The sequence below is a fragment of the Strigops habroptila genome, chromosome 11, assembly GCF_004027225.2.
Source record: "Strigops habroptila isolate Jane chromosome 11, bStrHab1.2.pri, whole genome shotgun sequence".
NCBI classification, from domain to species: Eukaryota; Metazoa; Chordata; class Aves; order Psittaciformes; family Psittacidae; genus Strigops; species Strigops habroptila.
Window position 1 is genome coordinate 21,842,728 of NC_046360.1, and position 27,999 is coordinate 21,870,726.

The 27,999-nt window shown below is 61.6% G+C and overlaps 5 protein-coding genes across 6 annotated transcripts in view; 4 read left to right on the forward strand and 1 right to left on the reverse strand.

The window, feature by feature from the left end:
• Nucleotides 1-8,363, forward strand: part of CACNA2D2 (calcium voltage-gated channel auxiliary subunit alpha2delta 2) — a 207,153-nt gene extending 198,790 nt beyond the window's left edge. For both annotated transcript variants that reach the window (XM_030501716.1, XM_030501717.1), the window contains 15 exons: nucleotides 1,628-1,725; nucleotides 1,930-2,020; nucleotides 2,158-2,220; nucleotides 2,349-2,452; nucleotides 2,538-2,636; nucleotides 2,728-2,822; nucleotides 3,107-3,154; nucleotides 3,504-3,575; nucleotides 3,743-3,895; nucleotides 4,420-4,472; nucleotides 4,578-4,633; nucleotides 4,737-4,860; nucleotides 5,416-5,525; nucleotides 5,754-5,842; nucleotides 6,312-8,363. In XM_030501716.1, the coding sequence (XP_030357576.1) occupies nucleotides 1,628-1,725; nucleotides 1,930-2,020; nucleotides 2,158-2,220; nucleotides 2,349-2,452; nucleotides 2,538-2,636; nucleotides 2,728-2,822; nucleotides 3,107-3,154; nucleotides 3,504-3,575; nucleotides 3,743-3,895; nucleotides 4,420-4,472; nucleotides 4,578-4,633; nucleotides 4,737-4,860; nucleotides 5,416-5,525; nucleotides 5,754-5,842; nucleotides 6,312-6,440 (1,384 nt within the window). In that variant the 3' untranslated portion in view covers nucleotides 6,441-8,363. The remainder of the gene's footprint in view (nucleotides 1-1,627; nucleotides 1,726-1,929; nucleotides 2,021-2,157; nucleotides 2,221-2,348; nucleotides 2,453-2,537; nucleotides 2,637-2,727; nucleotides 2,823-3,106; nucleotides 3,155-3,503; nucleotides 3,576-3,742; nucleotides 3,896-4,419; nucleotides 4,473-4,577; nucleotides 4,634-4,736; nucleotides 4,861-5,415; nucleotides 5,526-5,753; nucleotides 5,843-6,311) is intronic.
• A 772-nt stretch (nucleotides 8,364-9,135) lies between these two features.
• TMEM115 (transmembrane protein 115) lies at nucleotides 9,136-12,040 on the forward strand. The gene is made up of 2 exons (XM_030501723.1): nucleotides 9,136-10,171; nucleotides 10,866-12,040. Exons 1-2 carry the CDS (start codon nucleotides 9,318-9,320, stop codon nucleotides 11,062-11,064), a joined length of 1,053 nt encoding a protein of 350 aa, XP_030357583.1. The 5' UTR covers nucleotides 9,136-9,317; the 3' UTR covers nucleotides 11,065-12,040.
• A 217-nt stretch (nucleotides 12,041-12,257) lies between these two features.
• LOC115614610 (cytochrome b561 domain-containing protein 2) lies at nucleotides 12,258-14,261 on the reverse strand. Its single transcript, XM_030501724.1, has 3 exons — nucleotides 14,088-14,261; nucleotides 13,980-14,017; nucleotides 12,258-13,785 (listed from the first exon to the last, which is right to left on the reverse strand). Exons 1-3 carry the CDS (start codon nucleotides 14,212-14,214, stop codon nucleotides 13,282-13,284), a joined length of 669 nt encoding a protein of 222 aa, XP_030357584.1. The 5' UTR covers nucleotides 14,215-14,261; the 3' UTR covers nucleotides 12,258-13,281.
• Nucleotides 14,262-14,429: 168 nt separating this feature from the next.
• On the forward strand, nucleotides 14,430-18,631 carry NPRL2 (NPR2 like, GATOR1 complex subunit). Its single transcript, XM_030501722.1, has 12 exons — nucleotides 14,430-14,579; nucleotides 14,669-14,760; nucleotides 15,150-15,318; nucleotides 15,544-15,652; nucleotides 15,801-15,937; nucleotides 16,200-16,297; nucleotides 16,387-16,423; nucleotides 16,580-16,673; nucleotides 16,748-16,865; nucleotides 17,061-17,203; nucleotides 17,439-17,779; nucleotides 18,331-18,631. The coding sequence occupies exons 1-11, from the start codon at nucleotides 14,508-14,510 to the stop codon at nucleotides 17,504-17,506; spliced, it is 1,137 nt and encodes a 378-aa protein (XP_030357582.1). The 5' UTR covers nucleotides 14,430-14,507; the 3' UTR covers nucleotides 17,507-17,779; nucleotides 18,331-18,631.
• On the forward strand, nucleotides 17,441-27,999 carry ZMYND10 (zinc finger MYND-type containing 10). The gene is made up of 12 exons (XM_030501719.1): nucleotides 17,441-17,779; nucleotides 18,331-18,439; nucleotides 19,020-19,136; nucleotides 20,284-20,337; nucleotides 20,426-20,578; nucleotides 22,546-22,634; nucleotides 22,913-23,013; nucleotides 24,319-24,491; nucleotides 24,803-24,928; nucleotides 26,584-26,705; nucleotides 26,977-27,102; nucleotides 27,702-27,999. The coding sequence occupies exons 1-12, from the start codon at nucleotides 17,460-17,462 to the stop codon at nucleotides 27,784-27,786; spliced, it is 1,575 nt and encodes a 524-aa protein (XP_030357579.1). The 5' UTR covers nucleotides 17,441-17,459; the 3' UTR covers nucleotides 27,787-27,999.

Sequence of the window (27,999 nt, forward strand, 5' to 3'; positions counted from 1 at the left end):
GTAGCTCTGCTGGCACCCTGCCCTTCCTGCCACTGCAGTGCGACCTCTGTCCAGCCCTAATTAACATTACCAGCTAATCACCTATGTATTTATATGTCATTATGACAGCTAAATGTCCCATTAGGAGGTGTTTCATCATTGCAGTTTTGGGGGACTGCAGCAGGTCAAGGCCGTGCCACCTGCCTGCAGCAGGATCACTCAGTCACACCAGTTCAGGGTGAACCAGCCCAAAATGTAGTTACTGTGCAGCCCTGGCTTTTTGAAGAGACCCAGTCCCTGGGTGATGCACGGGGTAGCAGAGGTGAGATCCAGAAAACATGGGAGCCAAAGCAGAGTATTACTGAGAAACAGAAAAACCCTGTTATTAAAAGATTGGCCCAGAAATGTGCTAAGAAAATAGATGGAGGTGATGTCCAAGGCTCAAGGAGTGGGTCTGCCCTGTGACTGCCCCACTGAGGCTACAGTGATGGGGTCAGTGTCCTTTCAAAGCAGGCTTTGAAAATCAGGATGAGCCCTTCAGTCCCCGCTGTGAGCACCTTCCTGTGGCAGGCAGGCCCCGGGTGGTGGGGGTGGCACTCAGGGCGACTGTATGATCTGCCATGCCATGGGCCATGGACCTTTTCAGAAACCATATGTCCCCCATGGGTGTGTGAGTACCTGTATCTGTGCGTGTCGGGTAGATCTTTAGGTGGCTGCTCCCCATGGGCTGACCAGGGCGTCCCAGCTCTTTCAGCTGCCCCATGGGCAGGCTCCCTGCCACCCCCTGCTCCAGCGTTCGTCCTCTTAATGAGGTTTTTGGTGGAGTCAGGAGCTTGGTGGAGGGGACATGAGCAGGGGGAGCCCTGACCCACAGCACTGCCTGCAGCCACACCAGTGGCGCTGAGAGGCTCACACTAACCTCTGCCATCCCGTTAGAGCCTCACGGTGACTGACAGGGTTAGAGCCATCCCATCGGCAGGGCTGGGGCTCTGTAGTCACAGTGGTCCCAGACTGGAACGGGGATGTGGCACCCCCCGTGGTGCCTGTCCCAGGAGGGGCTCGGGGCCATTGATGCCCACAGGCAAGCACCCAACTCCTCTGGTGGGTCTCACCCAGCACCTAACTGCACAGAGGGTGCAGGTATGGCTGCCAAGTGCCTGCTTGGTGCCACCAGCACAGCCATGGGGTTCCCCAGGCAAAGCCCCGCTGGCACCCACAGCGGAGCCCCCGCTCCCCAGGGTCCCACAGGTAAGTTTGGTGGCAGAGTCACCCAGTCCCACCGGTAGCCCCACCAGTATGGGGAGAGATGGGCTCAGGGTTGTACTACTTCGTGCTAACTGGGATCCATCAAACCTGGCCCTGGCAGAGGTGACGGCACCTCAGTGCCCATGGCAGTGATGGACACGGTGGCTGGTGTGGTGGCTGAGCCGGTGGCACTGCAGGCAGCAGAGGCTGGCTGCAGAGGTGCCCACAGCCGCCTGCCCGGCAGGGTGACACTCACAGGAGTGGTGGCACGTCACCACCGTCATGTCCCCCAGCAAGCCTGGGTGCTGGCAGCACGGCCAGCGCCCACCCCGCTGTCCTGGGGGAGAACTGACCTTGCCTTTTCCATCCTCGCGAACGACAAACCTTGTCCCCCAAACCCCAGAGAGTATTGCAAAGACCTCGACTTGTCGGATAACAACACCGAGTTCCTGGAAAACTTTATTGCCCTCATGGAAAAGGTGACCCCAGACTCCAAGCAGTGTGAGTAGCCAGGGATGGCTGGTGGGGGGGCTGGCTGAGGGAACTGAGGGGGACTGGGGTGAGGAGGGAGATGGAGCAGGGGTGAACCATGCTGTGGTTGGGGTCCCAGGAGCTGCAGAGTGAGTGCTGGGGCAAGGCAGGGGGTGCAGGTGGCCTCCATGGGGCCAGCCCTCACTGCCTCCTCCTCTCTATCTTCATCCCAAGGTGACAACTTCCTCCTGCACAACCTGATCCTGGACACAGGCATCACGCAGCAGCTGGTGGAGCGGGTCTGGAAGGACCAGGACCTCAACACGTATGTGGAGGCGAGGTGGCCCGGCTCAGGCAGCACTGGCTGGGGACGGAGCGGGACTGGGACAGGATATGGGGATGGGAAATGGGGCAGAGCAAAACCCCGCTGATGCCTGGTGTGCCTGGCCCCTCTCCTTACAGGTACAGCCTCTTGGCTGTCTTCGCAGCCACCGACGGGGGCATCACCCGCATCTTCCCTAACAAGTGAGTGTCGGGGGGTTGAGTGCATGTCCATCCCCAAGCAGTGATGTGTCTGCTCTTGTGGGGCCATCTCTGGTGGGACCAGAGCCAGGGGACAGTCATGGCTGTGACTGCTTTCTGCTTTCCCCCAGGGCTGCAGATGACTGGGAAGAGGAACCAGAGCCCTTCAATGCCAGTTTTTACCGGAGGAGCCTGGACAACAAGGGTTACATCTTCAAGCCACCCTACAGGGATGGTGGGTGCCAGCTCAGGGTGGCAGGGGGTGGCACAGACTGCTACTGGCCCCACATGTCCCCTGAAGCCACCCTTGCCCTCCACAGCCGGCTACCGGGAGCTGGACCTGGAGAACAACACCATCGGGATCCTGGTGAGCACCGCTGTGGAGCTCAGCATCGGGGGCAAGACGCTGAAGCCGGCAGGTAGGCAGGGTGCTGTGTGCCCCGACACCAAGCTGGGGGTCCCCGTCAGTCCCCCCATGCTGGGGCTCACCCCATCTCCCCGCTGCCCCAGTGGTGGGGGTGAAGCTGGACCTGGAGGCCTGGGCTGAGAAGTTCAAAGTGCTGGCAAGCAACCGGACGGACCGTGACCAGCTGGGCGCCCGCAGGGTACGTGTGCCCGGGGCTCCTGTGGCACTGGCACCATGTGGGCATGGGGACGGGGACAGGGATGGGGAGGGAGCTGTGCTTGCTGGGGAGCACTGCTGGGATGTGGTGCCTGTGGTCCTGCTGGGCTTGTATGTCCTGCACAGCCCTGACTGTTGACCTTCATGGGGGCACCTGCCCCCTGCCCTGGGCACACCGCCCCACGTGTCCCGCCCTGGCCAGGAGGACAGCTCTGGGGTCAGGACAGTCCTGCTAACCTGTCCCTCTGCCCTGTTTGTGGTTGACAGTGCGACCCCTTGACCAGCTGCGAGATGGACTGTGAGGCCAACAACAAGGTGGGTGGTGGGCAGAGTGGTGGCAGTGGGGGCAGCAGGCAGGGGAGCAGGGGGTGGCTGGGAGGGCTCCCCATCCCCTGCTCACCCTGCCTGTGCTGCCTGGGGCAGTGCATCCACCCTGGACCATGGAGCCCTCTCAAGGTGGATGTTGAACCCGCCAGCTTGGGTGCTGGTTCCCACTCCCTGCACCCAGTGTGGGTGCTCCTGGTACCGAGATGCTCCTGAGCAGCCCCCAGGCTTGGGGACACCGCGCTGCCCCCCTGCCTGCCTGCCCGTCACCCCCTGCCCTGCCTGCCCTGCCTTGCCCTGGGCATGGCCAGGGGTGGGTGACGCTGCCCTCCTTCCCCAGGACCTCATCTGTGTCCTCATCGACGATGGGGGCTTCCTGGTGCTCTCCAACCAGGAGGACCACTGGTACCAGGTGAGCAGTGCCCACAGAGCAGCTCTCCTGGGCGTGGGATGCCAGCGGGGAGCTGAGACCTTTGAGCTAATGTCACGGGTGCTATGACAAAGCCCCACTCGAGTCCCCACTAGGGGAGACCCATGGCAAGGTGGCATTTGGGTGCAAACTTGGTGTCCTCATCACAGGTGGGCAAGTTCTTCAGCGAGGTGGATGCCAACCTGATGTCCGCCCTCTATAACAACTCCTTCTACGCCCGCAAGGAGTCGTACGACTTCCAGTCCGTCTGTGCCCCCGAGGCCCAGAGCAACACAGGCGCTGCGCCCCGCGGTGTCTTTGTGGTGAGCACCCATGGGTGGCTTCAGGTGCCTCAAGCTTCAAGAGCTTGGGGACACATGAGTGTGTTCCCAGCACCCCGTATGGGACCTGCTGGCTCACTGCCCCCCTCTCGAACAACTGTGATGAGGAACGGCTGAGGGACCTGGGGGGGTTTAGTCTGGAGAAGAGAAGGCTCAGGGGGGGACCTTATCCCTCTCTACAACTGCCTGACAGAAGGATGGAGCCAGGAGGGGGCTGGTCTTTGCTCTCAAGTAACAGGATAGGACAAGAGGTAATGGCCTCAAGCTGTGCCAGGGGAGGGTTAGGTGGATATTAGGAACAATTCCTTCCCCAAAGGGTGCTCAGACATTGGAACAGGCTGCCCAGGGCAGTTCTGGAGTCACCATCCATGGAAGTGTTCACACACCGTGTAGACGAGGCCCTCAGTGACATGGGTTAGTGGTGGCCTTGGCAGTGCTGGAGTTAAGGTTGGACTTGAGCTTAAAGGTCTTTTCCAACCTGGTTGATGGTATGATTCTGCCCGCAGCCCACCGTGGCTGACCTCCTGAACCTCGCCTGGTGGACCTCGGCTGCAGCCTGGTGAGTCCTGCTGTGTCCCCTCCGCAGGGGCCATTGCCACTGTGAGGTGGCACCGGTGCATCCTGGGGCTGGGCCAGCTGATGTGTCTGCACTGTCCTTCCCCAGGTCCCTGTTCCAGCAGTTCCTGTACGGCCTCACCTACAGCAGCTGGTTCCAGACAGGTGAGTCCCTGGGGAGCCCCGGGCTGGGGCGGGAAGGGTACGCGGTTGGGGGTGCATGGTGGGGGGTCCGTGTCCCCTGGCCCACGGCGCTGTGCTGGCGCAGAGGAGGTGGCGGGGGACAGCATGGAGGCCAGGGAGACGAGCTGCATCATGAAGCAGACCCAGTACTACTTCAGCACCGTCAACGCCACCTACAACGCCATCATCGACTGCGGCAACTGCTCCAGGTGGGTCCGTCCCCATTGTCCCACCACCTGGGCAGGGTTGGGGACACCCCCCAGGCTGCCAGGACCCGCGGGCAGCCCCCTGCATGGGGGCATGGGAGATGCTGTGCAGCACTCGGGGGGGCTGTGGTACCCAAACAGGGAGGACAGAGAGCAGTGGTAGTGTCCCCATGGGCTGTGGGATGATGATGACATCCCCAGGGCCCCTCCAAGTGGGACTGAGCTCTGAAAACCCATCTGTGCTGGTTTTTTGGGCAGCTCCTTGGCATGGGGACAGGGAGAGGGTGGAGAGTGGGGATAGGGATGAGGGCAGGGATGAGGTTGGAGATGAGGTTGGAGATGGGGATGGAGATGGAGGTGGAGATGATGGAGATGAGGATGGGGATGAGGTTGGGGATGGGAATGGAGATGAGTTTGGGGATGGGGATTAGATTGCGGATGGGGACGTGCTGCTGTTTCAGCCTCCCCAGAGCCACCCGCCAGCAGGGCTGGCACCATGGGCTAGGGGGGGATCAGGGCACAGGGTCACTGGGGTCCCTGCTGCTGTCGCACCCCCAGGCTCTTCCATGCGCAGAGGCTGGCCAACACCAACCTGCTCTTTGTGGTGGCCGACAAGCCCCTCTGCAGCCAGTGTGAGTCTGTCAAGCTGCTGCAGGCGGAGGTAAGAGGTATCCTTTGGTGGCCCAGCTGCGTCCCACCAGGACATGGTGGCAGAGCAGTGGGGGGACAGGCAGGGTCTGTGGGGCAGGGCAGGGGGGCCGGGAACTGTGGGGTCTGGCAGCAGTGGAAGGAGCCAGCCTGTGGCCATAGGGTCAGGGGATTGCCATGGGGATTGCCATGGGGCGCCCCATGGGCCCCCACTGCCCTGTCCCTGGTAGTTTCCTTGACCTGCAAAGCCCCCCCGAGGGACCCAAACCAGTGTGAGCTGGTGGACAGGCCCCGCTACCGGAAAGGCCCCCACATCTGCTTCGACTACAATGCAACAGTATGTGGGGTGCAGCGGGGAGTGGAGCTGGGGGGGGCCTGGGAGGGATGGGGGCAGTGGGTGCCCCCTGGGCTGGGGGAGAGCAGAGCTATGGAGTGTCCCCCTGAGTGGAACAGAGCCATGGGGGGATCCCAGGGGTGCAGTGCTGTGGAGGGACCCCCTGATGGGGGTTCAGAGCCCTGGGAAGACTTGGGGGGGGGTGGGATGGAGGGTCAAGAGCCTTGGGGTGCCCGCTGGGGAGATCAGAGCCATGGGGGTCCCTAGGAGAGCACTGCCATGGGGTACTCTCCTGGGGGGGAGCAGAGCCATGGGGCTGCCAGGGAGAGCAGCACCATGAGGTGTCCCCCCGGGGGGCAGTGCCACGGGATCCTGGGGCAGGAGGTACAGCAGGGGTGCAGTGGGTGCCCCTGGGGTGCCGAGGCACCACTGGGGATGCCCCACGGCCCCTCTCCCTTTGCCCCCCACCCAGGAAGATACCTCAGACTGCGGCCGAGGGGCTTCCTTCGCCCCCTCCCTGGGGGTCCTGCTCTCGCTGCAGCTGCTGCTCCTCTACTCCAGTGCCAGCCGGCACCCGCTGCCGCCGGCCGCCTGCCTTTAGCCCCCCGGCCCCCCCGCCAGCTCTCTTTTCTTTCAAGCTCCATCTCCATCCCCTTCCCCGGCCCAATGGAGCGGGAGCAACATCCCCTCCACCGCCCCGGGGACCCCGCGGTGCCGCCCCACGCTCCCCGCCGGCCGCAGCCAAAGAAGAGCCGGGGTGCGGGCAGGGGCCCCCCGGCAGAGCGGGGACGGGGTCGGTGCCCCGGCATCCTGCCCTCCCAGCCGCTCGGACTCGGAACGCGGCGTCGGTGCCCACGACCCCCCATCCACCTCGCCTATTTTTTTAGCCTGAAGATTTTAAAGCAGATCTTTCTACATCGAGTTTCCGACATTTTTCGCCTGGAGACCGGCGGTGTTTGCTGTCAGCAGTGAGGACACACGGGAAAACAAAAAAAAAAAAAAAAAAAAAAAAAAAAGGAATAAAAAAGGGAAAAAACAAAAAAAAAAAAAAAAAAGTGAAAAGGAATTGAGTGTGCGGGTCAGTATTATTTGTTCCAGTGGGTACCAGCCCCCCGGGCCTGCAGGGCAGCCGGTGGCTCCAGCATCCCTGCGGGCTCGGGCCGGATGCAGGCAGGGATGGAATGGGGGGCAGCGGCCGTCGCCTGTGCCAGGGCGGGATGGAGCCCTGGTGCCTGCCCTGGGCTCAGCCGCGCTTGTGTGTACTTGGGCACAGCTCTTGGGGTGAAAAGGAGGGGAAAAAGAAGTGTATTTTGTTTCTTTTCCGTTCTGCAGATCACTGTGAAACCCTGCCCGCCCCAGCCCTGCGCAGCCCCCCGGCCACCCTGCCAAAGAAACCACACCGCCCGGGGGAGCGTGGCGCTTGGGCCCCAGGGGGACGTGCCATGTGTCCCCGAGCGGGTTGCGCCGTGTGCCCCACGGCGGGAAGTGGAGCAGGAGGTGCCACATGTCCCCAGAAGGGACATGCCAGGCTCCCGTGCCCTGGGTGCTGCTACGGTCCTGGCTGGGGGCACCCCGCATTGGGGGTGCCCCGAGGTGCTGGGGCTCATACCGGGGCACTCGGGTGAGGGTGTTGTGCCCCAGCCAAAACGCTGGGTGCCAAAGAGGCGGATGGAGCAGCTGCTCAGCTATGGCACCCCATGGCACCCCACAGCACCCCAGCCAGGAGAGGTGCCGCAGGGCTGGGGGGGGCCAGCACAAGGTGCAGGGTGCCCGGCCGTGACACCCCGGGGTGCTGTGGTGCAGGGGGGGCTGTACCCACCACCCATTGCCCCCCACTGCTCCCGGCAGTGCCGGGGGCGTCTGCCCCTGCAGGCAGCCCCGGGGACCCTCACCCCCCCGGGGACCCCGCTCAGAGCCACCCCATCAACCGGGGCCAAGGGAGCCCCCGCGGCACAGCCACCCCGGGGGGGCTGGGGAGGGTGCCAGGCGCTAATTAGTGCTGGGGTTAATTAATGGTCATTCTGCTTGTAGCTTTTTCAGTGTGTGTTTGGTTACTGTCTCTGGGAACCGTGTTTGAACAAATGGCTCTGTGTTACCGGGAGTGTGTGTACTTCTGTAGTCTAGTTAGGTGCTCTGCCAGAAACCACCACTATACATACCTATAAATATATACATATATAGTCTATTTTAAGTTAAAAACCAATGAGACAAAGGGGCGGCGTGGCCCCGGGCCCCCCGGTCCCACCGGGGTCGCATCCTGCCCCGTTCCCCACCTGAAAGCTTCTCTCTGCTCATTCAAAAGCATTGGGTTTTTAATTGTTTTTTTCTTTATTTTTAATTTCTTTGGGTTTTTATTTTAATTTTTTTTTTTTTTGTACAGAAGCGTTGGAAAACTTCAAAAAAAAAAAAAAAACCAACAAAAAGACAATTTGTAAGATATCGTGCGTGTGACTCCTTGTAAAATATTTTCAAATGGTTTATTACAGAGACTCAGTTATTAAATAATGTTCATATTTTCACTTCACAGGCGGTGGCTGCGTCATTGCCCGGGTACATGTGCACGGGGCGGGGGGGGGACAGGCAGGACATTGGAGTGCCGCTGCCTCAGGGCTGCGTGGTCCCTTCCCCGCATCCCTGTGTCCCCTGTGCCCCCCGCACCCGTGTCCTCTTGTGCCTGTCACCCCACATCCATCTTGTGACAGTGTCCCCATCTGACCCCCCCCCGTGCCCAGCCCACCCATGTCTCTGTGTGTGTGTGTGTGTCCCCCGGGTTTGTGCCCCCCATGTCCACAACCCCATGACTGTGTGCCCCCGTCCTTCTGCTACGGCTGTGTCCAGCTGTGTCTGTGCCCCCGCTGAGTCCGCGTCCCCTGTGTCCATGTGTCTCCCCCGTGTCGGTGCCCCCCTCCCGTGCCCGTGTGTCCCCGTGTCCGTGTGTCCCCCCCATGTCTGTGCCCCTTCTTGAGTCCGTGTTCCCTGTGTCCGTGCCCCCCTCGTGTCTGGGCCACCCCCCGTGTCCCCGTGTCTGTGTGTCCCCCCATGTCTGTGCCCCCCCTGAGTCCATGTCCCCTCTGTCCGTGTGTCCCCGTGTCCGTGTGTCCCCCCCGTGTCCGTGCCCCCCTCCTGCCGGTGCCCCCCTCCCGTGTCCGTGTGGTCCCCCCCGTTTCCGTGCCCCCCCGTGTCCGTGTGTCCCCCCCCGTGTCGGTGCCCCCCCCGGGCCCGCACTACATGTCCCGACATGCCCCGCGACGCGCCCCGGCCCTTCCTCTTCCTCAGCCCCGCCCCTTCCCCACCCCGCGCACGCGCAGCGCCGCTGTTTGTCTGCGCCCGGCCTGGCCCAGCAGCGGGGTCCGGCGCGGCCTGAGGCGGCGGCGGGAGGGCCCGGGCCTGGTCGGGGGCTGAGCGGGGCCCGGCGGGGGAAGGCCGGGCGCTGCAGCCCCGTCCCGGCCCCGCTCCGCTCCGCCGGCGGGGGCCGAAGATGCGGCGGTACCTGCCGGTGGCCCGGCAGCACTTCCTGGCGGCGCTGGCCGGCACCAGCGTGGTGGTGAAGTCGCTGAGCGGCGCCGCGCTGCTGCTGTACCTGCTGTCCTTCGGGGCGGACACGGCGTACGGGCTGGGGGTGACCCCCGGCTACCTCCTGCCCCCCAACTTCTGGGTGTGGACGCTGCTGACGCACGGGCTGGTGGAGCAGCGCGCCTGGGGCCTGGCGGCCAGCCTGGCCACGCTGGGGGCGGCCGGGCGCCTGCTGGAGCCCCTCTGGGGCGCGCTGGAGCTGCTCGTCTTCTTCGCGGTGGTGAACGTGTCGGTGGGGCTCCTGGCGGCGCTCGCCTACTTCCTCACCTACGTGGCCTCCTTCCACCTCGCCTACCTGTTCGCCGTCCGCATCCACGGCGGGCTGGGCTTCCTCGGGGGAGTGTTGGTGGCCCTCAAGCAGACGATGGGGGACAGCACCGTCCTGAAGGTGCCCCAAGTCAGAATGAAGGCTGTCCCCATGCTCCTGCTCCTTCTCCTGGCTCTGCTGCGGCTCGCTGCCCTCGTCGAGAGCAATGTACTGGCCTCGTACGGCTTCGGGCTCCTCTCCAGCTGGGTCTATCTCCGTTTCTACCAGCGGCACAGTAGAGGCCGCGGAGACATGTCCGACCACTTCGCCTTCGCCACTTTCTTCCCCGAGATCCTGCAGCCCGCGGTGGGTCTGGTGGCCAACGTGGTCCACGGCATCCTGGTGAAGGTGAAGGTCTGCCGCAAGACAGTCAAACGCTACGATGTGGGTGCCCCGTCATCCATCACCATCAGCCTGCCAGGGACAGACCCCCAGGACGCCGAGAGGAGAAGGTACCGCTTGCCCTGCTTCCATGGGGATCGTGTTTATGGGCAGGGAGGGTCAGGTTTAAGATCTAAAGAGGAGGAGTGGGGAGATTTGGGTGCGGGGTGCTAAGGGGGGACCTTCTTCGGGGGGACTGCCCTCCCTGCTGTGGAGGTGGTGGCATTTCGGGGGGAGGTGGGACGTTGTCCCACTCTTCCAGACTTGCAGCAGTGGTGGAAGCGCAGGAGAGGAGCAGGGAGATCCTGGCAAAGGGGCAGGTGGGGTTTGGGGTCCCTGCAGGAGGAAAGGGGATCGAAGGTGCTGGCCCCCTGCTCGTGGCAGCCCTGCAGCCGTTCACCCTGGCACAGGAGGAGGTGTGAGTCAGTCCCACACCCCGGCCCCGCCGCACACCCAGCGTTGGCCTTCAGACTCCCAGCAGGAAGGCTTGGACCAGGCACTGGCGCTCTGCTTTCCCCTGCTCGGTGTTTCCCCTGTTCTGGAGCGGCTGCGTGCCATCTGACAGCTTCCGAGCACTCCACGTGGCACGAAAACCCTGTGTGTGTGGTCCTAGAGTGTGTTTATGTGGGGCAGCCCCAGGTGCTCTGTGTCACCTCCAGTGCTGCTGAGTCCACCCTCCCCTGCTGGGAAGGGGCCAGGGGCAGAGGCAGAGCTGTTCACCCTGCCCGACCCAGGGTAACCTGCCTGCCTGCTCTTGCCCCACAGGCAGCTGGCCCTGAAGGCCCTGAATGAGCGGCTGAAGCGCGTGGAGGACCAGTCGGCCTGGCCCAGCATGGAGGACGACGAGGAGGAAGTGACAGTCAAGGCCGAGAGCCCAGTGCTGCCGGACCCCAGCGCAGCCGGAAAGGGCTCCAGCCAGGAGTCCAACCTCATCACCTTCCAGGATGCCCCGTCACAGCTGTGACCGGCTGACACGCTGCCCCCTTCCCGGCCTGGTCTCCGTTGGAGAGCTGCTGACCCCCGTGGTGCCCCCCACCGCCGGGATGCTCGGTGGGCGCGGGGACTCCTCCCGCGGCAGAGGCAGGGGGCTACCTCATTCCAATGCTTCGCTGCAGCCAGCACCGGGCGCCCGGGACGACGGCGCTGCCACCACCACAAGGACGGGATCCTCGAGCCGCTCTCCCGGGCACGGGGCAGCCCGTGGACGTCAGCACCGGCAGCGGGGGCTGCTCTGGGAGGGGACATGGTGCTGATCCCTGCCCCAGGCCACTGCTTATCCACACGGGAGCTAAGTCGGCCGTGCTTCCTTGCTTCTCCTCCGTGCCCGGGGTTGGCCGGAGCGCTCCACACTTCCTTCCTCCTTTCCGAAGGTAGTTTTGTCCCCACCCGAGGGAACGGGAAGGCTGGTGGGTTTCTTTTCTGAACCCCTTTCCTGTGGGGAGCCTCCCCCGGCCCTGGCAGGAGGTGAGAGGTTTGCCAGGCGGGGGGACAGAACGCTGGGCAGGAGGGGCCACCCAGCCCCTCACGATGGGGTTCTCTCTTCCTCCCTCTGCCACCCCCAAAGCCCTGCGAGGAGCCGGTGCCCTCGGCTGCTCCCTGGCTAATCCGTTTGTCAGATTACACTAGAAGCTGGAATTAATTTTGACAGTGGGGCTCTCGCTGCTTTCCTCAGCAGCAGGTTTTCTTTCCTGCAGGTAGAATATGGGCTCCCCCTTCTCTTTCCCTTCCTCTGTGTTGATGGGCTCTTTTGTTGTTTTTTTTCTCTGGATGGAGAGGATCTCCCTGCGACAGCCTCCTCACGGCTCCTGCACCCCCGGGCACTCCCCAGCCTGGGACACGGGTTGATAGTGTCTGATTATTTTTTTAAAGGACCACACGAGAAGGTTTTGTCAACTGGGAAAACCACAGACGTTTCGGTATCAATAAAGAGTTCTTTGAAAGAGTCGGCTCCTGCAGCAGAGCGCGGGCAGGGCACGGGGCAGGCACAGAGCAGCCCCTGGGGGCTCCCTGCAGGAGCCTGGGGAGGGGGGTTCCTTCCCAGGGGCTCCCAGCAGGTTGGGAAAGACCCTTTGCAAGCAGGAGGTGAGAAGTGCACAGTGGGGGGACGTCTGCCTGCACCCCAAATCCCCCCTCCCTCCCGGCAGTAAAGAGGGCTTGTTGCACTGTAGCTGCCTGAAATCTTTATTGAATAAAAGCTCTGGAGACAGAGGAATGTTCCGGCCTGGGCGCTGCTCCCAGCTCTCCAGCCCTGCCAGGAGCAGGGTACATGCTGAGGAGCAGATGGATCCCCAGTGTCGGGTGGGCTGAAGGCAGGCTGCTGTGCTGGCAAGGTGAGGATGTTCCTTTCTGCCTTCCTGGGGGCTGTTTCGTAGGCTGGCTCCAGGGCTTGTCCCCAGGTCCGTCCTGAGCCCTGCTCCCCCATGCTCCCGCTGTTCCCTGTGCCCCTCAGAGGGACAATCCTGCTCCTTTGCAGCCCGGCCTGGGAATTTGCTTTATAAAATGACCCCCCTTCCTGCCAGGCTGAAGCTTTGCTGTCCCAGCCTGCAGGAAAGATTTGTGCGTGGATCTGTGGTCGCCAGGCTGGGCTCACTGCACCGGTCCTGCGTGGGGCTGTGCTGTGGGGTTGGACATGCTGCTGTCCCACTGCATCTGGCACGGGTGCTGCCACTCTGCTTCAGCCCTCCTGCGGCTGAAGCCACAACCGTGCCCTGTGCTTTTACTAGCCCAGCTGCCTCCATGGCAGGAGAGGCAGCGTGGTGCCGACGCAGCCTCCCGGGCAAGCAGGGACTCCCTGCCCTCCTCACCGGGACACAATGGCTCCTGTCATGCCTGCTCCAAAGCAGCCCTGGGTGGGAAGGGAAAAGGAGCAGGAATCCTGAGTGAGCCCTCCGGTTCCCAGCACTAAGCACCAAGCTGCCATGGGGACCAGCAGCTTCATCGGTGTTGGGAAACACCCCCACCAAGGCAGGCATGAGGAGGGCAGCTCCTGCCTGCTCGGTGTCACGCACATTGTAGCTGCTCCCCAGGGACAACACTATGGACGATCCAGGACGAGAGACGAGTAGGCAGAAATCGAGTTCTGAGGAGACCCTATGAGAGCAGGGGACCCCCGTGGGGCGTGCGAGGGGGAGCCCTGACCTCGCTGTCTCACGCAGGGGAAGTTCGGATGTGCATCAAGCCCTCAGTGCTGGCTCCGCTTGCGGTACAGGTAAGCGTTGCTCACCTGGTTCATGATAACCAGGCTGGTGAGAAGGGGACACAGCATGGCGAGGTACCAGGAGACGCTGGTCACCGAGGTGGTGAACCACAGGGAGCACATGCCCAGCATCAGGCTGGCACAGCCCAGCAGGTAGCCCACCAGCCCCGAGGTCGCATGGTAGAGCTTGAGCTTGGCCAGCGTCCAGTTCTTCATGAGCTTGGGGTAGAGCAGGAGCACGCCCCCCGCGCACTGCCCGCCGGCGTACAGCACGGTCAGCAGCCCTGTCAGCCCGTGCCAGGTCACGAAGTGCGCCTTGCCGTTCAGGTGCTTGTTGTAGGTGATGATGCCCAGCCCCAGGAGCGCGCAGAGGAGGGCGAGCAGCTGCAGGGCCCAGTGTGCCCGCACTTTGACTTTGCGGGAGAAGGAGCGGAGCACCGAGGTCTCCGGAGAGAACATCAGCAGCGCTTCGGTCATCAGGAACGAGAACTAGGACACAGAGCGCAGGGGGTCGGCACCCGCCGCCCCAACCCCTGCCCCACGGCTCCGCATCCCCCGGGGCTCAGCCTCCCCCCACCCGAGAGGGGCTCACCCTCCGCGCCGGGCGCTTCCCGCGGGGCCGCCGGGACTCCCCTCCTGTGCCCGCGGCCGGGGAGCAGCGGCAACGGGGCGGCGGGACTTACCGCGAGGGCCATGAGCAGCGGGTGCCAGGAGAAGAGACCTGCAAGGGAAGGGCTGGTGAGCGGCGGAGCCCGGCCTCGCGCCCGCCCCGCTCCCGGCCCCGCACTCACTGGATCCGGGCCGCGCCAGCACGGCCACGCCGGTGGGGAAACCCAGCGCCACGACGTGCGCGGCGGCGCCGGCCGCGGCGCGCAGCGACCGGTACAGCCGGGACTCGGTCTCGGCCGTCAGGGCCATGGCGGCCGCGGGGGATCTGCCGCCGAGCCGGGCGCGCCGGGCCGCGGGCCGCGATTGGCAGACGGGAGCTGTCCGTCCGCGCCAGGACCCGCCCCCACGGCCCGGCGCCGCCGCTGATTGGTGAGTGTTGCTGTCACTCAGGGCAAGAGCCCGCCCACACCGGCGCGGCCGTGTGACGGCGCTGCCCCCGGGATATACACGCTACGGTGGCCGGCGGGGGCCCGGCGCAGGCGCGGTGTTCGCTCCGCCGTCTGTGCCGCAGCGGGGCTGGCCCGTCCCGCCGCCGGTGCGCCATGGGCGGCAGGATCGAGTGCGTCTTCTTCAGCGAGTTCCACCCCACGCTGGGACCCAAGATCACCTACCAGGTGAGGGAACCCTGGGCGCGGGGGGCCGGCGACCGGGAGCGGCTGCACCGCGGGCCGGGGCTGGTGCTGATCCTTCCGTGCCGCTGCAGGTACCGGAGGACTTCATCTCTCGGGAGCTGTTCGACACCATCCAGGTGTACGTCATCACGAAGCCCGAGCTGCAGAACAAGCTGATCACCGTGTGAGTGCTGCGGGGCAGCGCCGGGATGCGCCGGGGTGTGCAGGGGGGTCCCTACGTTCATTTGGCGCCCGCGGTTACCCGTGCGGGAGGTTTTGGGTACCCGAGGCTGGGGGTGGCTGGTGCTGCGTGTGGGTCTCTGTCAGCACCACCTCCAGGAAAGGCAAACGAGTCTTGAGAGCAGTGCTGGTTTTAAAAGGAGACAACTTCTTCTCTGGTGGTGGACTCTCTTAACCCCCTTCTTCATCGTGCGTGTTTTGCACTCTGACCATTTGAGGATTAGGCATCATTTTAAATGCAAATCAGAGAAGCCCCCACTTCCAGAACTATCCTGTGTGGGGCTCAGGTACACCCTGAGGGCATAGGTACAGGTTATGCTTGTCGTCCTGCAGGACAGCCATGGAGAAGAAGCTGATCGGCTGCCCCGTGTGTATCGAGCACAAGAAGTACAGCCGAAACGCCCTGCTCTTCAACCTGGGCTTCGTGTGCGATGCCAGAGCCAAGGCCTGTGCGCTGGAGCCCATAGTGAAGAAGCTGGCTGGCTACCTGACCACCCTGGAGGTGAGCCCCGAGCCCGTGCGAGCGGAGGCTGGCTGCCTCGCAGAGTCACCAGTGTCCTGGTGCATGTTGTGGGTCACTGGGCGTTGCTGGGGCAGGGACCAGGTTTATGGCCAGGAGGTGATCGTGCTGCTTTTACCCACACATCACTTGAAGGGAGGTCAGGAACCGAGAGGTGCGGTTCCTATCCTGTGGGGCAGAGCTGACTCAATTTTCTGCTCTTTTTAGCTGGAAAGTGGCTTCATCTCCAATGAGGAGAGTAAGCAGAAGCTGGTTCCCATCATGACCATCCTGCTGGAGGAGCTGAATGCCAAAGGAAAGTGCACCCTGCCCATAGGTATGGAAGCCCTGCCGGCCCAGCAGGAGTGGGGAAGGGCAGTCCTGGGAGGCAGCTGGGCCTTTCCCTGTCCTGGGGCTGATGGTTACGAGCTCCCGAGGGAGTAGAGGTTTCTGTGGGGACTGAGCGCTCCCCTTTCCCTGGCCAGATGAGTCAAACACCATCCACCTGAAGGTGATCGAGCAGCGCCCGGACCCCCCCATTGTGCAGGAGTACGATGTCCCCGTCTTCACCCAAGACAAGGACGACTTCTTCAACTCCCAGTGGGATCTCACCACGCAGCAGGTCTGTGTGCTTGACCAGGGGCAGCATGCTTTGAACGGGATCTGCTTCCAGGCTGTCCTGCAGATCACCTGTTAATAAGCATGGTTTGGTGCTCTCATTGTCCTTGTGCTTTGAGCGAGCAGTTTGCCCAACAAGGATAAAATGCTGCTGGGGATGGAGTGTCTGAGTGCACTCCCAGACTCAGGAGAGTTTCTTGGGCTTCAGTGTGATGCCTTGGGCCTCTGCTCTCTCTCCTCTTAGCTCTTGCTTCCTCCCCTCCTAGATCCTGCCCTACATCGATGGCTTTCGGCACGTCCAGAAGATTTCCGCAGAAGCTGACGTGGAGCTGAACTTGGTGCGCATTGCCGTGCAAAACCTGCTGTGAGTGCGTGGAAGGGCCTGGCCAGCGGGCAGGGGAGGGGTGGTGGGTGCTGGCAGAGGGGGTTTCACGCTTCCCTGTCTGTCTGCAGGTATTACGGGGTCGTCACACTCGTCTCCATACTCCAGGTGGGTCAGGCCATGGAGTGTGGGGCCATGAATGGGATTTGGGCAGTGGCTGCACTGTCAGGGTGGCCATGCAGGGGGACAGCGGGATTGGGAGTGGGGTGGGTCTGTCTCTCTTGGAGCCGTGGTTAAGCAGAGCTGCGTTCCCTCACTCTCCAGTACTCCAATGTCTACTGCACCACGCCGAAGGTCCAGGATTTAGTGGATGACAAGTGTCTCCAGGAGGAGTGTCTGTCCTACGTCACCAAACAAGGTGCAGTGACCCCACGCTGGGCTGCTGGCAAAGGCAGGAGGAGAGGGCAGCTGACTGGTGACTTGTCCCCGCAGGGCACAAGCGAGCCAGCCTCAGGGATGTCTTCCAGCTGTACTGCGGGCTGAGCCCTGGCACGACGGTGCGAGACCTCATCTCCCGCTACACCCTGCAGCTCCAGAGGGTGGATGAGAGGTTGGACCCAGCGCCCTCCTGCTTGATCCCCAAGGGTGGCGGTGACACCAGGAGTGGGGGAGTGAGGGGGGAGTGCCCAACCCCTGTGTCTGTAGGGGGGGAACCATGGGGCAGTGGTGTGGCATGGCGGAACCAGAAGGGAAAGGGGGTGTTTGACACCTCAGCGTGGTGGTCCCAGCCTCTTCTCATCCCCAGGAGGCTCATCCAGTTTGGTTTGATGAAGGGCCTTATCCGGCGGCTCCAGAAATACCCCGTTAAGGTCACCCGGGATGAGCGGAGCCACCCGGCCCGGCTGTACACGGGCTGCCACAGCTATGACGAGATCTGCTGCAAGACCGGTGAGGAGCCGGGCTCCCCCGGGCAGGGCTTGGGGCTGGTGGGAGGCAGAGCACCCCGGACTGTGCGCTGCTGTCAGGGTCTCCCTCGCCTCTTTGGGAGCCTTCAGACCGCGGGAGATGGGGCTCTGGGCTGGGCTCGGTGCCGTGCTGCAATGGGGAGGGTTTGGGGACCCCAGCCAGCCCCCCAGCACCGCTCCTGCGCACCCCACCGACACCCCGCCGCCTCCCCCCGCAGGCATGAGTTACAAGGAGCTGGATGAGCGCCTGGAGAACGACCCCAACATCATCGTGTGCTGGAAGTGACGGCGGGGACGTGCCCCCCGCCCGCCCCCCGTGTCTGCCCCCGGTGCCCCCCCGCCGGCCGCCGTCTCTCCTCCGCGCCGCCAGGGGGCGGCAGAGGCTCCTCCGCGCGGCCACTAGGGGGTTGTCGGGGGCGCCGCCGGCGCTTTCCCGTTGCCATAGCGACGACGACGCCGCCATGGCCGCCCCGGGGCCGGCGCCGCTGCTGCCCGCCGAGGCCGAGGCGCTGGTGCGGGCGCTGCGGGGCATCGAGCTGCGGGACATCGGCGGGCAGCGGTGCGAGGGGACGCGGTGTGGCGGGGGGGAGGTTCTGGGGGGTCCCCGGGAGGTCGGGGAGGGGAAGCGTGAAGAGGGGGCTCTCAATTTGGGGTGTCCCTTTCGGGGGTATAGGGGGAGAAGAGGGGGAGAAGAGGGGTATAGGGGGTTTGTGGCCCCCTCTGGGTGGAGGTAAGGAGGGATTCCAAAAGGTCTGGGGTAGAGAGGAGGGCAAGGGGTGAGAGTCAGGGTGAGGTGGGGGGATACAAGGGACCCACATTCTGGAGCCTTCTCTGAAGGACTGGTAGAGAGAAAGGGGGGTCCCGGCTCTGTGGGTGTGGGTGATGGAGAGGAGGACCCCGGTTCTGGGGTGTCCCCACTGGGAGCAGGCAGAAGGGCAGCGCCATGGGTGCAGCTGCAGGGGGCACAGCAGGCTCAGGGGACACTGTGGGGTTTGGGGGTGCCGGGAGCAGGTTTCCCTGTGTGAGAGCCCCTCTCCAGGGGCGCAGCGGAGCCGCAGCGCCCGTGTGCAGCAGTCTCTGGCACTGATGTCCTCGCTGGCTGCCCCACAGATGGCTCCGGCAGCACGAGTGCGTGGAGAAGCTCAACATGCACGCCATCCTGAGCACCTTCGCGGGCCAGGAGCAGCTCCTCACCGAGCTGCTGGTCACCTACGCCAAGGTGAGCTCCTTGCCTCTGCTGGCGACCCCCGGGCCAAGCCTTCAGCTCCAGCTGGGGTTGTCTTGTGGACAGTGTGCAATTTTGGAAGAAAATGGTGAAGAATCTGTTGTATCTGTGGCAAAGACATTTGACCGGCAGTTTGCCGGTTTGGTGGGGGTTTTTTTTATTAAAGGTCAAGCTGTGGTATTTCTACTTGCTGATCTGTGGTTTGTTTCTTGGAGGTTGTTCTGGTCTCTTCTGTGAACCTGCCCCTCTGGTTGTGCATCTCAGTGCTGTATTTGGGGTGTCCCAGCCCAGAATGTGCAGGGCTGCACAGGGATGGGTGCTGCCTTGGCCCTGCCCAGCTCCTCAGGGCCACCTTCCCCCTTTGCAGCCCCAGGAGCTCTCTGCCCGCTGATCTGTTGGTGAAAAGCTGTTGATTTCTGAGCTGGGTGAATATAAAGGCAGCAGCGTGCCCCAAGGCTGCCCTCCTCCATGGGATGACTCCAAAGTCTGCGTGGCTGAGCATTAGCAGTAAAACTGCTTCCCCCCGCAGCACTGGCCTGAAGGGCTTTGCTTTGCCCATCCCTTCCCTCTCCAGATTCCTGTTCTCATTGCTGAGCTGATCTCTGTGGAGATCTGGAAGCACAAGGTCTTCCCTGTGCTGTGCCGGCTGGAGGACTTCAAGCCGAGAAGCACCTTCCCCATCTACATGGTGGTGAGTAGACGGGGCAATGGGAATGAGCCTGGAAATGGGGTGGGCACCACTGTGCTTAGAAATACATCTCATCCTGAAGATCTCTGAGCTGGGGCTTTACACCTCACCAGGCTGAGAAGCGGTGCTGGGCTGGGTGACACTGGGAAGCACCTGGTTCCCAAAGCCACAAGTGGTGACAAGCCCATGTCCTTGCCCTCAGGAGGGACAGGAACAGCTCAGCCCTCTGGAGGGCTGCATCCCTGCCTAATCGCAGTCAGGAGCTTGTGGGAGGTGCTGGGTGCAGCAGAAGCTGCTCCTGGAGGTGGCTGTGCTCCTGGCTTGCAGCTCTCAGAGACTCGGTGCTACCCTTGTTCCCAGGCAGCAGCCCCCCGGGGGAATTTGCCCCCTGTGAGCGCTGTTCTTCTCTGGCACCTCTAACCAGAGGCCTCTCTGGGGTTACATGCTTCTGAGGTTAAGGAAGATGTTTTTTCTTACTGAGCTCCCAGCAGCAGCAGACCCTTGGGCCACTCTTGGCAATGAATGATCTCAGATCTCAGGAGCTGGGTTTCCCTGCAGAGGGATGCAGCCCTTGACCTAAAGGAAATCTGTCCAAGGCTTGAAAGTTTTAGCCCGTTTTCAGTCCAGGGTAACACCTTGCTGGGGTAAGGTGGGGTCTTCCCTGGGCAGCCACTTGTATTGAGGCAGGATTGCCTCAAGTCAGCTACCTTGTGGTTCCCAGCCTCTGGACAAGGCTGTCTGCCTGATCCCAGCGGGCTGAGAGCAGCACAGACCCACTCAGATGGCACTGTCCCATCTCAGGCAGTGGCTCTGTGCTGGTGCCAGGGGCTTCAGCTGGCCTGAGGGCTACAGTTGTGCTGCCACTGTAGCACAACGCCAGGGCCCTGGGGAGCCCTGCCTGCTGGGAAGCGTGGTTCTCTATCAGCGTGTTATAGTGTCATAGGCATGTTAACATAAACATTAATGTGAACTGCATGACCTGGAGTTGTTTTAAAGATTACATCACTTGTATTTGGCTCTTGGACTTGTGTTTGGCCACAACTACATAAGCAGCTTCTTAGAAGAGCTCTTTTCTTGGTCCCATTGCCTGTGTCCTCGGTGCTGGTGACTGCTCCACTGTTATCTTACTCCTGCCATTTTCCTCCTGCAGCTGCATCATGAAGCCTCCATCATTAACCTCTTGGAGACAGTGTTCTTTTACAAGGTAAGAGGCAGGTTCAGCTTTCTTCAGCTGGGGATGGAAATCCACAGCTGTGGGGCTGACCCTCTGTGAAATCCTTGTTGTTGTGAAGGAGGTCTGCGAGTCAGCAGAGGACAGCATTCTGGATTTGATTGATTATTGCCACCGAAAACTGGCACTGCTCGCAGCTCGAAACACCAAGGGACAGACAGTGACCCCGGCGGAGCTTCGTCCTGAGGATCTGGCCAGCCCCTCGTCCATGCAGGTGAGGAGAGAGTCCTGTAGCTCACTGGGGACACGTGATGGAGGATGTGGGCAGCCTGAAGAGGCACGGGGGGGTCTTCCCGTGGAGACAGCCAAGGCTGCCAGCTTGAGGCTTCCTGCAGGGCACGGTCTGAGCTCTGCAGGGGGATGTTGACAGTTAGACAAAATATTCATTACAGGGGTTTTGGCCATTTGCCACTGCTCTTGAAAGCTGTGTGGCTGTGTCTCCCTGCAGCTTGTGAAGCCACCGTAGCTCAGGCTGCTGCTGGAGCCAGCCAGGGTTAACCATGAGAGGGATCCTTCCCTAAATCGATGTATAATATGACTAGGAATCATCCTAACATGTTTCCCTCCAACTTGCTTGGCTCTCTGAGAAACACCTCCTCTCTGTGCTGGTCTGGGCCAGCAGCGAGTCCAGAGCTGTTCCCATTGAGGTGTTCCCAGGCTGCTGTGCACACCTTCCTGGTGTGGGAGCTCTCTTTGCTTCTGGTGCTTCCCAGCACCTCGAGTTCTCTCCTTCAAACTGCACACATCACGAGGAGCGTCTGGAGCAGCAGGGTTAAAGTGGCAGCCTGCAAACTTGGCCGGACCTCCCCACACTGCCTCCATCCTTTGGCTTTTTGCCTGAGCACGTGCTCCTCTTCCAGAAAGGGGAAGGAAGTGGAGGGCTCTGGAGTACAATAGGGATGTTTTCCAGGAAATGTTTTCCCAGCTGGAGAGGGGAAGGGGTGTCTCTGTTACTGCTTTGACATGGCTCAAGTTTAAAATAAAATGATCTTTTCTAGCCAATAGCATTCTAAAAAGCACTCGTCTCCCAAGGAGCCTGGTTTCCTCTGATTCATTCCAGCCCCTCCTGACTCCACATACAATAACCCCTATGAAAAAGCTGTTCCTGCCCTCTCCTGCGTTGCAGACCCTGTTGTCCTTTGTGACTCTGTATGGTGATAACCCCTGGAGCAGGACTTGTTCTGCTGAACCCCAGAAGCACAGGCAAAACATAATCCCTGCCCGAAGGTAGCAGAGAGAAGGTCTGGATACCAGGAGGAGCTGTAAGAAAGGGCCTCACTGCAGAGTTTGGAGAGGGAGGGAGACAAGAGCTCATAGGGCTTTCTTAGTAGCGTGTGGGGCGCTGGCACGGGAAGCACAGGGCTGCTTACCACAGGAATTTGTAAGGGAACAGTTGCGGTGGCACTTTAGAGGAACACGAGTTGCTGAGGTCAGTGCTCTGCACACGAAAATGCGAGCTGCTGAGCATCTGGGACTGGGGAGGAGAAGCTCTGCCTGGGCCAAGGAGAGGGACTTGGCACCTCTCAGATCGGCTGTGCCAATGGTCTCGAAAGAGGCTGAGTCAGAGGGTGGTCAGGCTGTTAGCCTGAGCACGTGGGGGACACGTGGGGTGTCCGTGCTGCCTGGGAAGGGAAGGAGGCCGGATGGCTGGAGAGCTGCAGGCTGGGATAACCACAGGCAGATACCCTAGCTGGCTGTACACCAGCTGTAGAGGAGGGGCAGATCCAGGAGGGGTGGATGTAGGGCTGCAGCTGTGCCAGCTGTCCCTCCTTCTCCTCTGGTTCCGCTGCTGATCATGCAGCTTCCCCCTGCCTGAACCTCATGGGTCTCTGCAGGGCTGTGGGCTGCAGGATGATCCCAGAACGGGAGAGAGGAGCAGTCTGGGACTCGCCTCTTCCAGGAGGTGTCCCCGTGCTGGGGCACTGCTGCTGGTGGCCACCTGTGACCCATTATTAGGGGGAGGGGGATGAGGAATGAGCAGCAATGGGCTGTGAGCACTTCTGCAGCCGCCCTGGCAAACAGGCAGCGCTGGCACAGTCAAGAGGAGAAGCAGAGTTTGTTTTGCAGGGCTCCAGTTTCCTCCCCAGTCTGTGGTTACCGATGTGCAGCCCACAGCCTCCCTCCCTGTAGCTCCTGGGAAATGGGGCCTGCAATCTCGAGGCTGTGCTTGTCCCTCCACAGGAGCTGCAGAAGCAGGCGGAGGCGATGGAGTTTGAGATCGCCCTGAAATCCCTGACCGTGCTGCGGTACATCACCGACCAGGTGGAGAGGTGGGTGTCCGGGACCAGCAGAGCACATGTGCCCAGCTCTCCAGTTTAGATTCCATGGGATCACAGCGGGTGCCTGGGATCCCTCTCAGCAGCTGCCTGTATCCATGGTGGCAGTGCCCCGGGCGGCAGAGGCAGCAGCACCCCACCCTGCTCCATGGTACTCCAGGGGACCCAGATCATTGTGTTTTTCCTGCCTCTCCCGGTTGCCTCAGGGAGCATTTGTATCTGCTCTGCATTTGTCTGCCAGCACCATTTCACCCTTTCTGCCGTGTTTCCAGCCTGCCCCTGAGCGCGCTGACACGGATGCTGAGCACCCACAACCTGCCCTGCCTCCTTGTTGAGCTGGTGGAGCACTGCCCCTGGAGCTGCTGGGAAGCAGGTACGGATCGTGCCCCGTGGTACCTGCAGTGCCGTGGTGACATGCTGGGACCTGCATCCGCCCATAGGCTGTAGGAGCCCTTGCAGAAAGCTGCTCCCCCTCTACCCTCCCCTCCAGCCTCCTCCTCTTGCTCCTCACTGCTGCTTCCTGCCTAAAGCTGTTCAGCTCAAAAGCAGCTGCAGCACAGCTGGGCTGGGGACCCCTGCAGTGCTTCCCAAGCCAATCCTCACACAGGGCTATGTCCCTTCTGAGCTGACCATGGCCAGGACAGGAGTGTAGCAGGTCTGCCAGCCTCACTTGCTCCTCTGAGGAGTCTTGTCCTGAGCACAGAAAGACCAGAGTGCCAGTCTCAGCCTTTCTGCACCTTTATAGGACCAACACTAAGAATTCGAGCCAGCCATGGGCTCTCCCAGGCAGCAAACCAATGGCCCTGAGGCTGCTGGTCGTTCAGCTTCACTCTTGCCAAAGGCCTCTGATCAGGTTGTGCCCATCGCCATCAGCCCTGCCTCCTGCCCCCCTGCAGCCCCCCAGCTCCCCCACTGCCTGCCTCTGAGGCACAGCCTGGGCCGTGGGAACCCACACCCCCTTCCCAGCCCTGCACCAGGGGGGTCACAGCACGGGCAGGGGAGGAAGAGATGCCGGGAAGCACGTGGCTCTATGCCTGCTGAGGGGCCCAGCTGGATGTGGGAGCTTTCCTCCTTCCTCCAGCCACGAAACACGTCCCTTCCCTCTGCCTGTGCGCTTGGGGTGTCAAGAGGGAGCTTTGATCTAAGGCCCTGAAGGAGGGCCTAGAAAGCAACAAGAGTGCAAAGGCACTTCCAGGCTGTGCAGATGCAGGGTTACATCCTCCTCCACCCCCCAGAGCAGCACAGTAGCTCCTGGAGCTTGTTTTGTCACTTTGGTTATATTTATGCTACTTGTGGCTTTCATTGGCAGAAGAAACTCCGGAAAAGCAGGTGTCGGCCATGCTGGCAGCCCAAAATATGCCTCTCCAGCCACTCCGTTGTTGCAATGTGGGTTCCCCCAGCATCTACCAGTGCTCCTGGCCAAGTACAGAGGGAGATATCTCAGGGATCTTTCAGTTCCTGCCACAGCCCTTTTGTCTTAATACATGTTCTTTCTGCTTTTCATACTCTGACATATTGTCTCAGTACCAAGTAGGCTGCTCTGCTGAGCAAAGGGGTGGGGAAACTGAAGTGGGCAGAAGCATAGAGGCTTGCCTGCACTGCAGTGGGTGTAGGCTGGCGTCTCCACATCTGGCCTGCAGCACTGTCTCTCCCTGGAGCTGTGTGTTCTGTCCCTCAGGCAAGCTCAAGAAGTTTGAGAATGGCACATGGCACGAGGTGCCCCCTGAAGACCAGGTGAAGATGACCAAGCTGGATGGGCAGGTGTGGCTTGCCCTCCTCAACCTCCTGCTCAGCCCCGAGTGCCAGCGCAAATACCACTTTGATGGCTTCAACAGGAGCCAGCTCCTTAAGGTAGGACCCTGCGCCACGAAGGCCGTGGGCCCCACAGCACAGGGTAGGACCTTGCCAGCACTAGGCACCTCCATGCATCTCTCCCCATCCTCTCTGTGGGCTCCTAGGAGCCAGCGGCGGGAGAACAGTGGGGACTGTCACCGTACCAGCAGCAGCAAAGCTTGTGTTTGCAAGTGCACCTTATGGGACCCCTGTGGGTCACTCTGCCAGTGCCCCACAGATCCCTGCTCTTGCCATGCTGCTTCCCCAGCTCTGGCTCCCTTGTCTTGACCTCTCTCCATTCACTCTTCTCCTCCCCTCTGTGGCCACAGCTCCGTGTGTTCCTGACAGATGTCCTTGTTGACCAGCTGCCCAACCTGGTGGAGATGCAGAGATTTCTGAGCCACCTCGCAGTGACAGAGCCAGCTCCCCCCAAAAAGGATCTCGTCCTGGAGCAGGTATCCCATGGCTCTTCCTGCACCTCTCCAGCCACTCTGCTTTAAGCCTGATAACTCCCTACACCCTTTTTCTCCCCCCAAGCTCAGGTCTGGTGAGGTGGTGCACGGGTGAAGCAGACAAACACCCATTTCACAGTTACACCTTTATTGCTAGCAAAGGTGTCTCTGTGTGACATGGGAGTCTTGTCCTGCTGCTGCAGTGGCCATGTAATCACATCTAAAGGCATAAATGCTGGGTTATAAACAGCTCTCTGGGTTGCATTGAGGCTGCGTGAGGCAGAGACAACCACTAGTTTGCTTTAACGATTAACTCTTCATTTAACATTTATCAGTGCTTTCCTGCTGAATTCTGGACTCCCCCTGGCCAGGGGCTGCTTGGCACACTGTGTACAGGGGGGTGCCAAGGTCTGGTGATAGAGGCTGGAGTCAAACTGGTCCCAGCTTGAGCCCTGAGGGTCTTCAAGCAGTGTGAGGTTCTTGGGGTTTTTAATCCAGGCAGTGGTAATCTCTGGAGTAAAGTGTTCCTTCAAAGTGTGTCTTTGTGTGAGCTGAGAGGAGAAACTGTGCAGATCTCCAAATAGGCAGCTGGGAAAAGCAGGGAGAGCAGAGGCTCTGCTCCACTGCTGGAGGCTCCCACACGGCTTCTTGGAGCAGACGGGTAGGTTGGGCAGTGGCTGCTTGGGCTGTGAGGAGAGCAAACACGCTGTCCCCAGCAGAGCTGGGTGCAAGGCCCGGCAGGAGGGTGATGTGCCCTGGCCAGAGCTGAGCCGCTGGCATGACCCATGCCGGGAGCTGGGGCTGAGGAAGGCCAATGGTTGGGGTGGGATGGCAGCAGGGTGAAGCGGTTATGGATGAGCTCCACAGGCCTCAACTGCCAGCGTGTCGGTGGCACAGGGACAGGCAGCTGCTGCCCGGGGACCTCATCCAGCCCTCGCCCGGGCTGCTGCCCTTCGCCATAGCTCTGCTTTTGTGCCGGTGCCGTTCCTGCCTCCGCCAAGGGCTGGTGCTGAGCCGGGGGCAGGCAGGGGGAGCCAGCTGGAAGCACACGCAGGGGCTCCCTGCTCTGCCCTGAAAGCAGTGAACTCACTCCTTGTCTCCAAGCCAAGCTGAGGAAAGGCCTTTTTCCATTCTGCTGCTCCCAGAGCAGCCTCCTCCCCTTCCAGGCCTGGCTATTTTTACTCTGCTGGAGAAGGCAGCGCTGTTTGAAGCAGCATCTCCAGAGCCTGAACTCCCCGCGCTGCTCTTGGCTGGTGCTTTCCCTTTCGCACTGGCCAGCCCTGCCCTGAGTGCTCGTCTTTGGGGATGTGATGAGTGGAAAAATGTGCTCAGGCAAACGGCTCCGGAGCACGGGGTTCACACTGCTGCCGGCACACAGGGGCTGAGCCCAGGGCTTTCTGGTCAGGCGCTTCACTCGCTCCCAACCAGACCCCAAAGGTTTTGCCTTGTTTCACCTGAACGCTCGTTGGCGAGCAGAACCATCCCCTCCATGTACCTAAAAGCACACCCTCGCTCCCTGCTCCTTCGCCTCTGCACGTGCTGCCTCTGCTCAGCCTCCTGGGGGACATGCTTCTCATGCCTCCGGCTGGCTGTCGCCTTGAAGGCCCCCATACCACAGCTATGAGCACCCTTTCCTCCTGCTCTACCTCTCCCCACAGGTTCCCGTCATCTGGGACCACATCCTCAAGAAAAACGCAGGCAAGTGGGAGGCCATCACCAAGCACCAGGTGAAGCACGTCTTCAGCCCCACCGAGGAGGAGCTGAAGCTCCAGGCTCGCAGGTAGGGCCCTGGTACATGCGCACAGGGTGCCCAGTGGAACCAGTATCCCCATTAGCAGGGGCTGGAGCTCGGCACATGCACACAGGGTGCCCAGTGGAACCAGTATCCCCATTAGCAGGATGGATGCTCCCCATGGAGCTCACACTGGGAGGATGAAGGGGTCTGTGGCACTGACTGGGGACATCCCTGGGTGTCAGGGTGCAGTGGCGACAGCTCGCTGCTTGTTGGCAGCTCCCTGTGAGCAGCCTCACCCCTTCTCTGCCTGCTGCAGGTGGGCAGAGACCTACAGCCTGGACATGATGGAGGCTCTGGCCCCCGACAAGCCCCGCTGCAGGGTGTGTGGCACAGAGGCGGCCAAGCGGTGCTCTCGCTGCCGGAACGAGTGGTACTGCTCACGGTAAGGGAGCCCTGCAGCCCCTGTGTGCCCTGCAGCCCCCAGTGCTCCCTGCTCTGCACTGCTGGCACTCCACTTGCCATGTACCTCTCCAAATCTTATGGCGAGGCTGATGCGCCAGGACACCGGTGGAGGAGAGAGTGGTGGGTGTTGTGTTGCCACTGCGAGGCGCTGAGCTGCCTGTGCCCGCACTGACAGCAGCGATGGGCTGCACTTCCCATGGTGACAGTGTCTCCCTCCTCTGCACCCTGGTGTGGCAGGAGTGGGGAGGAAAGCACCCATGGCTCTCTGGGTGCAGGTGACAGCCTGGGATGTGGCAGCTGGGGTTGTGGCAGTAAATTAAATCTCTGGTCCTGAACCATCTGCCAAGGTCTGGTGTTAAACCGTCTTAGCCCCGGAACTGGGGGCTGCATCCTCCTCCCTGTTGGGCTAATGCTCAGCCCTGTCAGCTCCCCCCCGGTGCCCAGAGGAGCACGGTGCTGGGGTTTGTCCTTGTCACTGCTTCACTCCCGGGGTTGGACATGGCCTTGCTGTGCCCCTGCTCAAGCTTTGGGCACCCCACTTCACAGCAGAGCCCCTGAGCAGCGGCTTCCCTTCCACAGGGCGTGCCAGGTCCAGCACTGGCAGAAGCACAAGATTGCCTGCAACCTGATGGCCGGGGCACCAAAGAGCACAGATGACCTGTAAGAGCAGCAGTGACTGGCATGTGGCCTGCAGCTCGGCCAGGCAGAGGTTCCCCCTCTGTGTGCAGCCCAGTGACCAGAGCAGAGAAGCCAAAGAGGCTCCTCCTGCCTGCTCCCAGCCCCAGGCAGCACTGCCCCGGCTCAGCCTCTCCTCTCCTGCCACCCCTCACATAGCCTTCTCCAATAAACCTCCTTGTGCACCACGCCGCTGCTTGGC